The 12,821-nt window shown below is 43.8% G+C and overlaps 1 protein-coding gene across 1 annotated transcript in view; it reads right to left on the reverse strand.

The window, feature by feature from the left end:
• CNNM2 (cyclin and CBS domain divalent metal cation transport mediator 2) overlaps positions 1-12,821 on the reverse strand; it is a 176,199-nt gene that overhangs the window by 34,501 nt on the left and 128,877 nt on the right. Inside the window, 1 exon segment of the mRNA XM_066354740.1 lies at positions 766-909. Coding sequence (XP_066210837.1) covers positions 766-909 — 144 coding nt within the window.

Genomic DNA, 12,821 nt, shown 5'->3' on the forward strand with positions numbered 1-12,821 from the left:
CCATCTTCCTTCGGGATTATGAAACTCTTGAAAGAGTCTTGCTTTGCTCAGAGTGAGGCTGAAGAAGGTTTAATTTCCACAGTCAATGATCCAGTTGTGAACGTAGAAAGGACAAGATTCAGGTTCAACACCCAGCCCAGGATCTAGCCTACTCCTGGGCAAACAGGTGTGGATACTGCCCTTCCGATCTCTTGAGCCAGGCCATTCCCTCCCCAGCCCAAAGAAGGCAGAGGAACAGAGAAACGGAAAACACATCTGATTGTGTACCGCACCCTGTCCTGCCTGCTACAGCCCTGCCTCATCACCACCACCCCAGCAAAAAACATTCCTGCAACCCTCCCCTCTACCCTGATCCACGGGGAGCAAGAAAATTGAAACAGTTGCTATCCATCCATTTAACAAATCCTCCTCACTTTCTAAGTACTTGAATTATGACCTTAAATAGAAACAAATTTATCTAAAAACAATTTACCTAATTATGCAAAATGGAATTTTCCTGTCAGGGCAAGTAATGCACAGACCAATGATTAGAAATAGCTGGCTTTAAAAAAAAAAAGCCAGTTGACATTACAGGACCTGCCCCTGCTCTCCTCCTCCCACCAGTGAAGGGACAGTAATACACTGACAGGCTGTACACAGCCTACACACAGAGTGCAAAATTAGAAATAGGGGCGGACGATAACTGGAGAGATTTCAGGTGACTCCCAAACAGCATGACCAACAAGCAAAGGTTTGGGGAAATTACATTCAGGCAATGCTACTCACTGTATAAATCTGTTTCATCTAGAATCTCAGATTTGATGATTTCTTCAATCACATCTTCTAAGGTGACAATTCCCAGAACTTCATAAAATGGATCGCCTTCTCCCTCATTGTTTACTCGCTGCACAATAGCCAGGTGAGATTTACCTTTAAAGAGAAGAAAACAAAGGTTTGGAAGTAATTTTCTGAATTTCCTGAATGAAGTCTTAGGCACGCTTGGGGGGTGAGGGTAGCTACAAACACAGGTACCAGATTATCAAAGTCTGCCTTTCAGCATCTAAAAATGGTATGAAAATACTACAAACAGAAGTTTCATGAGCCACAAAGCAAGACCAGTTACTCCAGAAGAAAATGACCTTCTCCACACCCTGCACTGCCCCCACAGAACTGCTGTTTCCTAATGAAATTGGTCTTCCCTAATGTCAGCTCTTCCTGTGTGACCTTTTAGCACTTGCCACTTTAGGAGAGCAGTTCTCATTCAGCCAGAGAGAGGAGAGGAGATAGTGAGACAAACTCCTTGTGCCCAGCAGGGATCCACCCAGTAATTACCATCGGGGACTATGCTCGAGTACAGAGCATTTTTAGTGCCTGAGGCTGATGAGCTCAGTCCAATCGAGCTATCCTCAGCACCCAGGGCCACACTCAACCACCTGAGCCACTGGCTGCAGGAGGGGAAGAGAGAAGGCAGGGGAGCAGATGGTTGCTTCTCCTGTGTGCCCTGACCAGGAATCAACCAGGACCTCCATACACTGGGGCAGACGCTCTATCCACTGAGCCACCCGCCAGCACTGAGAGCAGTTCTCAAAGTGTGGTCCAGGGACCCATAAGGATGTCCAAGAAGACCCTTTCATAAAAGGGGTGCAAAGTCAAACTGTTGGTATTTGAACCAATGGTGCACAGGTGCTTGAGCAAGAATCAAGGCAGTAGTGGCAAAATGCACTAGTGGTCACTCACTGGATTCTCCACCATGTCTAGTAAAAGGAAGGAAAATCCATTTCTCTTAAAAATATCGAAAGAAGCAGTAAAAGTTTTTCATTTCATTAAATCTTGCCCACCAAGTACCTGTCTTTGAACATTCTATGTGACACCATGAGAACAGCCACAAAACGCTTCTGTGGCATTCTGAAGTCCAATGGTGTCTTGAAAACCACCTGTGCAATTGTTTCTGGCCACTTTTTTCCCTGAACATCAATTTTCTTGAAAGGATGAGTGCTTTCAAGAGTGTCTGTGCTTTGCAGACAAAGCACAATATCTAGGCTTATTTGGCAGACATTTTCCTAAAAACGGACAAAATGAGCCTGTTCCATTAACATTACAGAAAACAGCAGCGTCTGTGGCCACATGACATCACAGGCGAATGCTCACCTTCGCCACCTGGTTATTAAGGTAGCATTCCCAGCTTTCTCCACCATAAGGTTACTTATTTTTCCCTTTCCCTAATTCTATTGTTTGGAAGCCAAGTCACTAGGTCTGGCCCACCCTCAGGGAAGGGTGAGGGGTAGGAATTAAACTCTACTTCCTGGAGTATGTGAGGATCTAAATAAATTATTCAGAATTCTTCTGTAAGGAAGATTTCAGACCAAAGGACTTTAATATAACTGTACCCAAAGTCTACTGGTATAGTTTCAGATTCCACATTACAACGAACTTTTCAAGGAAAAAAGCAAACAAACAAAAAGCAACAAACCTTTAAGGAACTATCTCTTATAGACTTTTGATGTAGTATTAAAATAGCCACAATTATAAAAAAAGTCTACTAAAATAGACTCCCTTTTCCAAATACATATCTGTGTGAGGCCAGATTTTCTTCAGACACTTGAACTAAACCAGTCTATTGCACAGACTGAAGGCAGACGAGAACCCAGCTGCCTTCCGCTTAGCTAGACAATAGAGATACAAAAAAAGATAAAACAATGCTTAATATTTTTGTTTTGGAAAATAGTGATTTTAAGTTCAATGTTATTTATGTTAACGTGAAATAGATTTATTATTGTCCTCTCAAAATGAATAAGTAGCCTGACCTGTGGTGGTGCATGGATAAAGCGTCGACCTGGAACGCTGAGGTCGCCGGTTCGAAACCCTGGGCTTGCCCAGTCAAGGCACATATGGGAGTTGATGCTTCCTGCTCCTCCCCCTCCTCTCTTCCCCCTTCTCTAAAATGAATAAATAAAATCTTAAAAAAAAATGAATAAGTAAATGTTTTAAATTTCTCAGGTTTAATTTCAAACGCTGCAAATAACAAAAGGTAGATAGAACCCGCGGGGAAGAACACGTACTCTAAGTCCGAAAGCTCTGGATTTGAATCCCAGCACCACCAGCTAATTCGTCATTACTGCTGTGTGATCATGAGCAAACTATGTAACTTTTCTGAGCCTGTCTCCTCACCTCCAAACCAGGCTCATAATAATTACTGCCCACAGGATTGTGGTGAATAGCAGAGACAATGTTGGTTATCTAGAGTCAAGACAGTGCCTGGGATCATAGGGTTACCAATAAATGGTAACTCCTATTAATTTATTAATATTCTTCCTCAATCCTAAAGTACCATCGACTTATTACCAGCTTAGAGGAAAAAACCACTACATTAAATGTACACTGTGATTAAAAGATGCACTTCAATTTCAGAAAGGCTCTTTTACAACATTAAATGCGCCTCTCACACCAACATTGGTGTTCCTAGCTCAAGGTACATGAGGCATCTGAAATACAGCCTCGAAGAAAGCCAAACAGACATAGTATAGAAATTTCATGATTAGTTCATATGTATATTGTTTTTTTTTAAATCATAGGATGCATTTTTGGGGAGTATGGTTGAGGGGCAGTCCTTTAAATAAGGTTTACTAAACCAGACAAACGAAAGTAATCCCTGAAGGCCAGGCCTGATCAAGTTCCCAGCTCTCACTCAGAAACTGCCTTTGGTTCTGTAGGTTTGCTGGCCCTTTCCTGCTTTGGCTCTGACCCCTTTGAGGCAACAACGTCTGGAAGCCTAGAAGGTTAGATTGTTAGACAATTAGGCATCCTAACAATTTTCAGCTTTAGCATGCTCACGCTCAAAGAATGAAAATATTTTCAACAAATGAGACTAGGAGAAAAACTTATCAGCAATAGATATAAACACCACATCGGGTCAAGTCAATTCTAATTTGGTCAATTCTGTCTGGTCCGTTTCTCACATCTGCTTTCCCAAGAACCCAAACATAAGCAGTTAAAAATTCTTGGTCAATGCTGTCTGTAGAAAGTTAAATTCTTTTGCTATTCCCAGCTTGTGATCATTTAAAAGGAATTTTCCAAAGCAAGGTCTAATATTAGACTCAAAATGAAGTTTCCATTCCACTGAGGCGCTATTCTCACCAAAGTAACTACCGCATAATCAGATTGTCTTGGAGCAATTCGTTTAAATGCAGATGACATACTTGAAATGCCAGCTCAATAGCACCAACGGATCCAACTGGAAAGGGCCTTACTCCAGGAGAGACTGTTCATGTGAGCTGGGCTTCTTAAACTGAACATTACATTTCCTTCAGGCTCCCTTTCACAACCCCCCTCCAAAGCTGAAACTCTACGTCTGCCCCAGAACCACATTCCTTCAGCTTTTGAGTTCCCGGTGAGAAGCCCTGTTTTCTGAACCTTCTTATTGGTAAGCAGTACAAAATAAAAGAAAAAGAAAAAAAGACAACCTTCTTCTCTAATAGCGCTTTTAGAGACTAGCACCTTTCTCCCACTGAATCATTCCCTGCAGGGAGCTCAGTCCTCTGCCTCCTCTACTCCTCTGCGGAGCAATCCAAAGGAAAATGTCAATAAGTTGTCAGTTCAGAAACTTAAACTGAGCTCAAATAGCATCCTTCTTAACCTGAGCATTGGAGGGATTAAGTAAGGACTGAGGCAGAAAAGCAATTCTGGAGAAACTAACAAAAGGCTATGCCAAAAACTAAGAAAAGATTATGAACTGATGGATCCTTAACTTCCAAAGAATGGAAATACAGCAATCAGTATAATATGCAATGATAGGCATTAAATAATACAAACTTTGAAATATATGTAAATTAATTTTTTTTTTAATTTATTTATTCATTTTAGAGAGGAGAGGAAGAGACAGAGAGAGAGAGAGGAGAGACAGAGAGAGAGAAGGGGGGAGGAGCTGGAAGCATCAACTCCTATATGTGCCTTGACCAGGCAAGCCGAGTGTTTCGAACCAGCAACCTCAGCATTTCCAGGTCTACGCTTTATCTACTGCGCCACCACAGGTCAGGTGAAATATATGTAAATTAAAGAAGCTTGACAGACTGTACAGAGAACAACCAAGGCCGACACTACTACCAGGCTCAGGACTTGGGGAGAGCACTTGCTGGCTAGCTGTTAGAGTCCCCGTAGTCCCAGTCACTTTGAACTGTCCCAGGAATGGAGGAAAAGGGGAGCAGTAAGGGAATCAAAGCAGGCCTGCTTTCAGAGTACGTACAGGGCTCTATGGATACATCTCCAAACTCAGAATCATAAACGAGTTAATATGAAATGATAACCTTCTAGACTGACCAATTTTCTGTAACTGCTATGTGCGCAAGGCAGGGCACTTACACAGATGAAACAGAAGGGCATGTCTTACGTGAGATCAACTAAGTAACTTAAATTACCTAGACACAGTAAAACTGGGGTCAAATGGAAGCCTCTGCCCGCTTCCACTGCACCCCGAATCAAAGTTTACCAGTACGTATTCGCATATCGTCTCTGGATTGGTCAAGCAGCCCCAAATGGTAGCAGGTCGCAATATTTGCATCTTCTAACCTTATCACAATGCGAGGCTCCAATTCTGAATGACAGATACCATTTGTACATTGGTGGATTAATCAACTGGATAGTGATCAGGCTGACAAAGAGTACTTGTAACTGCCTGTGGAAAGTATGGACTCATTTATATCACACAAGTTTGATGTCAATGAAGTGAAATGGAACAGTAAGCGAACTAATTGAAAGAGGCAAGGAAGAAAGCCAAGAGGGCAGATGAAGTAGAATGGAACTAGGAACAGCTTGACACAGCTGTGCTAATAGAAAGTGACATGCAGTAGTCAGAAAGACCTAAGAATGTGAACACAAGGCAAACAGTCCATGGGGTCTTAAAATGCCACTCAAACAGCAGGAAGAAAACAAACAGAAGATTCAATAACGAGGAACTCAAGCAAAACATTTTATAGTCACCATCTCTGTGGTGCTGCACAACTGAGGGGTGCCGTCAGCATCGAGTCAAGGCCTAACGGGCCCCTTGAAGTCGGGCAGTGCTGTGGCCGCTCACTAACCAAGGGCAGGGCAAACGAAGCATTTGATATGCCTTTGTTTCTAAAGGATTCCTAGTTTATCTAACAAAAATTATAGTAATTCAATAAATAAGAATCAATTAAGTTCCTAAGAGGGAGTTCTATGGAAGTCGTGATAAGAAAAGGAAATGCTCTATAAGTCAGAATTCAGGTCCCACATAACTAAAACAAAACTGGATATAGGACATATCTTGATGGCCATACTTAAGGTCTTCCAGGGAAACCAGTTTGCATATTAGTAGTCAAGCACTTTAAATTAGCTTCAGTCTGATTTACAAAATATAAACAAACTGATCAAATGAGATCATGTATATGAACGTAATTTGTAACCCATAAAATACAATGCTACGCATGTAATGGGAAAGAAAAAGGGGCCACATACCAAACCTGACAAGCTAGGGGGGCGGGGGCATATGACAAGCCTGACAAGCTAGTGACCAAAAGTAACCACACAGGATGTTCTGGTCACAAATTCCTAGTGGGCAGGCCTGGTGGAGAGTTCTGTCCCAGGCACACAGCACCACTAGCCAAGGTCAGTCTTCACCTGAAAGTGAGCCCTGCCCATTGTTCTTATGCATCGAGGATAAACACCTTTGACATGTCAGAGCAAGTTTCTTTTCTTCAATGAACAACTGCAGGCACCCGAGCACAAGACCACAGAACCCCAGTGTCACCTTGTCCCCCGCATACCACCTCTGTGCTGTGTTGTTACCTAACCGGTACCCACCGATGTGAAAGAGGTCTTTCTCCATTCCGCTTTTTATCCGATTCCAGAGACCTCCCCCTTTGCTCTCTCCTGGCCCCTTCCTCTACCACCAGTGGATTCCCAGTACCCTCCTTAAGTCTTCTCCTTTGATTCTAGTGTATAAAATAAGCTGCAAAAGCGCCAGTCTCTAGAGAGCATTTCCTTAATCCCCTGAGACTCTGCCTCTGGGCACATCCTCAATTTGGCTCCAAATCTTATAAAACTTTTCTATCAGCTGGACATTCTTTCATTGACAGTAAATATCAATGAACTCTAGACACACAAATTCGCTCATTCACTCAAATACTTACTGAGTGCCTAACTTGTAACCGCTCATACCTCAGGGAACAGGACAAAGCCCTGGCTCACAGGGAACATTCTGGCTGGGGAGACCACACTGAGGGAAAGGGACAGTAAAAAAAAAGGGGGGGCATGTCAGACTGTATAAAATGAGCCCTGGAGAATGGAAAAGGAGGGGCAGATGCTCTTTAATAAAGTGACGTCTGAGCAAAGAGGAAGGACAGTGAGGAGCACAGCGAAGCAGATTGGGACCGGGCAGGAGGTCTCAGTGCAGGGACAGCCAGGAAAGCCAGCAGGCCAGTGCAGCTGGAACAGAGAGAGCGAGAGGGGAGGGTCAAGATGCAGAGTATAGGGCAGGGGTCCCCAAACTTTTTACACAGGGGGCCAGTTCACTGTCTCTCAGACTGTTGGAGGGCCGGACTATAAAAAAAACTATGAACAAATTACTATGCACACTGCACATATCTTATTTTAAAGTAAAAAAAACAAAACGGGAACAAATACAATATTTAAAATAAAGAACAAGTAAATTTAAATCAACAAACTGACCAATATTTCAATGGGAACTATGCTCCTCTCACTGACCACCAATGAAAGAGGTGCCCTTCCAGAAGTGCCGCGGGGGCCGGATAAATGGCCTCAGGGGGCCGCATGTGGCCCGTGGGCTGTAGTTTGGGGACCCCTGGTATAGGGGTTAGGGGGAGTGCAGATCACATAACCATTTCCAGCTTTTACTCTGAGGCGGAAGTCACAGAGAGAAGGTCTGAGCAGAACAGTGACCTGCTCGGTAGTGCCTTTCACAAGGCTCACTGGCTGGCAGGAGCAGGGAAGGGCTGAAGCAGGAGAAAGCAGGCCAGCTGTTATTCCAGGAACCCATGGGAGAGGTGACAGTGGCTTGGACTCCTGGTGACAATGGGGATGAGGAGTCCTGAGATTCTGGATATACGTTTAGATAGAATCAACCGGTTTTAAAGATGGATTGAATGTGAGGCAGAAGAGAAAGAGTCCAGGCTGACTCTAAGGCCTGAGCACCAGGAAGAACAGAGTTGCTGTTTACTGAGGAGGATGTGGAAGGCACCTACCTGATTAGAAGGAAAACATCAGCTCAGTTTTCGACAGGTTAAGTGTGAGACGCTGAATACACATGCTAGTAGAAATGTCAAAAAGGCAGTTACACACCTAAATCCAGAACTCAAGAAAATGCGAGAAATGTGGGCTACAGATGACAACTGCCAGGAACCCACGAGGTCACCACGGGAGTAGGTGGGACAGAGAAGGGATCTAAGCGCTGAGACCAGGATGTGCCACTGTCTCCCAGCTTAGGAAGCTGAGATATAACCAGAAAGGAGACGGAGAAGGAATGGCCAGTGGGAAAAGGAGGGAATAAAGGAGATGCTGTTTTGGAAGCAAAGCTAAGCCCAAAACAAAACAAAAAAACAAACAAAAAACCACCACAAACATATCAAAAAATCGAACTATTTCAAAGAAGGAGAAGTCAAAAGTATCAAACGTAGTCAAAAGGTCATGAAAGATGATTCTGATGACAAAAGATACTCAAGAAAGGTTGGAGATGAAGAATTGAGGATTATCATTTAATCACCACGCCCAAGTCCCACGCCCAAGTCCCACGCCCAAGTCCCTGTCCAGTGTGATTCCTGAGCCCTCTGCTTTGAACAGGGAGATACAAATTGGCCTGCCTCTGCCAGGCAGCCTTAACCCGAGAAGGGCTTAGGTCCTTAGGACAGTGTGGCTCATCCTCTCTAAAACAACACCTCTGCGCACCCACTTCTGGAAAGGATTTATGTGATTTCCAGTCCCCCATCAGATTTTCAATCACCCATGCTTAAAACTGCAATCTTTGTTTCTTCTCTCCCTCATTTCTCCCCACACTGTTTTTTTTCTTCCTTTTTAATGATGAATGAATATATATACACACATAGTCAAGTACACCAGGGGAACCACACCTAGGAAGATGACATGACAATGGGCTATAGGGTGAATGAGCAGGAGGTTGGGGAGGGAGCCAGGAGCAGGGGTAAGGAACAGAGAGTGGTAAGAGAAGTGGCTGAAGAGGTTAAGCAGACTTCAGGCTCCAAGGCAAACACAGGCCTACCTGTGGCCTCTGCAGTAGGCTCGCCTCTCCCTAAGCCCTCCTATTGGCTGAGAGCAGGTCCCTACAGCATAGGGAGTGCCCCCCCCCCCCCACGCACAGGGTGGGCCAGCGACATATCTCATGATGACTCAGTGGCAGTACATCCTCGGAACAAGAGAAGCAGTTCTCTTACTATATCTAGCCATGAATAGAGGCAAAATGAGGAGAGAACTACCAAGACCCTTTAGGATGTGTAAACTGTCACATAGGTACAAATAGAGAGGACATAGACATTTTGTTGGAAGAGAAAGGGACGAGACATAACAGTAGCTTCCAAATCTCTGAAATGAAAAGCAATCATTTGGTTCTTACACCACCTCATCCAACAGCTTATTACCTACACGCCTAGACCTCAATTTACCACAGATTAACAACCTTCCTGATTAGATCATAAACTCCCTGATGACCACTCCACGTCCTGGGCCCCCACCAAGCCTAGCACAATACCTAACACTCTAGTCTCTGTCTTATTCTTATATACAGTAGGGAAAACTCAGTGAACCACAATATACTCATAATCACTCAAAAGTGCTCATTTCCACCTGACCTGTGGTGGCGCAGTGGATAAAGCGTCGACCTGGAACGCTGAGGTCACTGGTCTGAAACCCAGGGCTTGCCTGCTCAAGGCACATACGAGAAGAAACTATGAGTTATTGCTTCCTGTTCCTTCCTCCCCTTCCTAAAATCAATAAATAAAATCTTTTTATTTTAAAGCGCTCATTTCCTATCAACTGAATTAAGGGAAAACTTCTTAAACTTCATCAAGACCTGGTGCCCATGCACATGATCCTCCTCCCCTCCTTCCGTCTCGATGTGCTGCTGATGTGTCCACTGCCCAGCCACTCAGATGACTTGATTTCCCCAATCATAACCTCCATGGTTTTCCTTACCCACAGAACAGGCAGGAAGGAGCCTCTCCTCAGGGGCAAGGTCAGGAAGCACAGTCACTCACTGCCCAACCCAACCCAACCCACTGGGCCGGCCTGCCACAGGTCTCTATGCCCACATTACTCTTATAGGAGACAGGTCCCATTTCCCTCTCAATTCAACAGCTGCAAAATCAAAAGAGAAATAAACTCTGAATTATAACCACATTAGACAAGTATATAAAGCCATTTTCTCACAAATTTTGGTAATGAATACATGGCTGAGTTCTTACTGGCTAATATGGTGATAGATCTAGTATTATAACACGGGTACAATGGCTACATTTGCTTAAGGAGAACAATACAATGTCATTTAGGGAGCTATCACCTTACTATTTCTGTGCTGTTTAAAGCTATTTTTTTTTTAGTACTTATTTTACCTTACCGACCCACTAGGGCTAAGTGCATTTTTTCCAATCGAATTTTCCCACCATAAAATAGACCAGAAAAATGTGACACAGATCTTAAAATAGTCCTATATAAACAATACATGAGTATATATATAGAAGCACTTGCTGTATATAGAAATTACTAGTTCTAAGTGATGATAACAATTGCTATTCTGGGAGACAAAAGACCCCTTTTACCAAAAGGTTTATTACTTCCAAAAATTCCAATGGCCAACCAGTAGTGGTTGCCCGAAATCCCCCAACAGGACAGCCCGTCCACTCCAGGCACGTGGGAACCATTCGGCCATCAACAACCTCACTTCCAGTTGGGTCATGTCCATCAAGGAGGTTTACTGGGGTGGAATATGAAATCATGGTTTCCTAAAAAAAATTTTTTTTTGGTGAGAGCAGGGGTTATAATGATACAGATAATATATTTTTTTATTTTTTTTATTTTTGACAGAGACAGAGAGTCAGAGAGAGGGACAGACAGGGACAGAGAGACAGGAAGGGAGAGAGGGGAGAAGCATCAGTTCTTCATTGCAGCACCTTAGTTGTTCAATAATTGCTTTCTCATACGTACCTTGCTGGGAAGGGGGAGGGGCTCCAGCAGACCAAGTGACCCCTTGCTCAAGCCAGCGACCATGGGGTCATGTCTATGATCCCACACTCAAGCAGCGACCCCATGCTCAAGCCGGTGACCTCAGGGTTTTGAACCTGGGTTTTCCCTGTCCCAGTCTGACATTCTATCCACTGCACCACTGCCTGGTCAGGACAGATAATATTTCTTAATAGGACCATTTCCAAGATAGAACCTTTTTTTTTTTTTAAAGGAGAAGCAAAGCAGATGCCTCCCGCAAGATGACTACCATGTTCTAGGCACAGTAGCACCCTGAGCGCCCAGGAGCCTACTCCCACAGGCAAGGTCCACCAGGGCCCAGCCCCAGTGCTGCGTCCTGGCTCCACATCTCCTACGGTCCCAGGCTTGCTTCTATTTGCTATAAATACTTCTTTCTTAACATTTAAACTGATTTTGTTTCCACCTTTACATTTCTTTTTCTTTGTGAGAGGAGGGGAGGCAGAGACTGACTCCCACATGCGTCCAACCGGGATCCACGCAGCAAGCCCACTAGAGGGCGATGCTCTGCCCACCTGGGGCTGTTGCTTCGTTGCAACCAGAGCCTTTTTTTTTGCACCTGAGGCAGGCTATGGAGCCATCCTCAGCGCCTGGGTCCAACTTGCTCCAGCCAATTGAGCCATGGCTGCAGGAGGGGAGGAGAGAGAGGAAGGAGAGAGAGAGGGAAAGAGAGAAGGAGAGGGAGAAGGAGAGACAGAAATAGAGAGAGAGGGGGGGGGAGAAGTAGAGAAGCAGATGGTCCCTTTTCCTGTGTGCCCTGACCAGGTTGAACCCAGGATATCTACACACTGGGCGATGCTCTACCACTGAGCAAACCTGCCATTAACTGAAGTTTCTTATTCTGTAACCCTAAAATGGAAATACCTTAAAAAGAGAAAAAATATCTTTTCACACAATTAATATTTAAAAGAATTATGTTTGTAGATATCTTCAAAATGTTATTTTATTATTGTTGACTGGTTGGATTTCACTTGTCCATAAAAATCTCATGCAGTAAGATCGGAACTATGTATCATGCACTGAGGAAAGCCAACCCCGTGGCTCACAGACCGATGGCTGTGTTAGTGCAGATCTGGGGAAGGTATGCTGCCTTCAAGGGCATCAGCATCACACCTTAGCAAGTTCCTGAAAAGATTAAAATGACAGATTCCTGTGTGGCTCACAAATATTCACTGAGTGAGTGAATCCACAAATTTGCCGAAATCCTCTGAACATGTTTTTATTTTCAATCTATGCAATTTTTTGGGCTAAATTGATATTTCATTTGTCCTAAAACTATCTCCTCTACATTTTTAGAGGTTCTGTCTGGATTTCTATTTTATATCTTGTCTGGCATTATTCTTGAGGTTAAAACCACATCTCTCAGTTAGCAGAGAGAAGATGCTGTCTTTTTACAATATGCCCAACAGTTCACCTAAGAATTTAACCTTGATTTTTACAAAACATTTTTAGATGAAACACTACACTCCCCTGTCACCTGTAACTTCCCCACCAGGCATGCTTTCTCCCAGTCATCAAATACATACGGAGTATGTACTTAGAGAGATGTCCACCTCCTTAAGAAAACATGTTTGTTTGTTTGTTTAAAAAAGATGAATTCGAAA

This window comes from Saccopteryx leptura, chromosome 13 (assembly GCF_036850995.1).
Source record: "Saccopteryx leptura isolate mSacLep1 chromosome 13, mSacLep1_pri_phased_curated, whole genome shotgun sequence".
Lineage (NCBI taxonomy): Eukaryota > Metazoa > Chordata > Mammalia > Chiroptera > Emballonuridae > Saccopteryx > Saccopteryx leptura.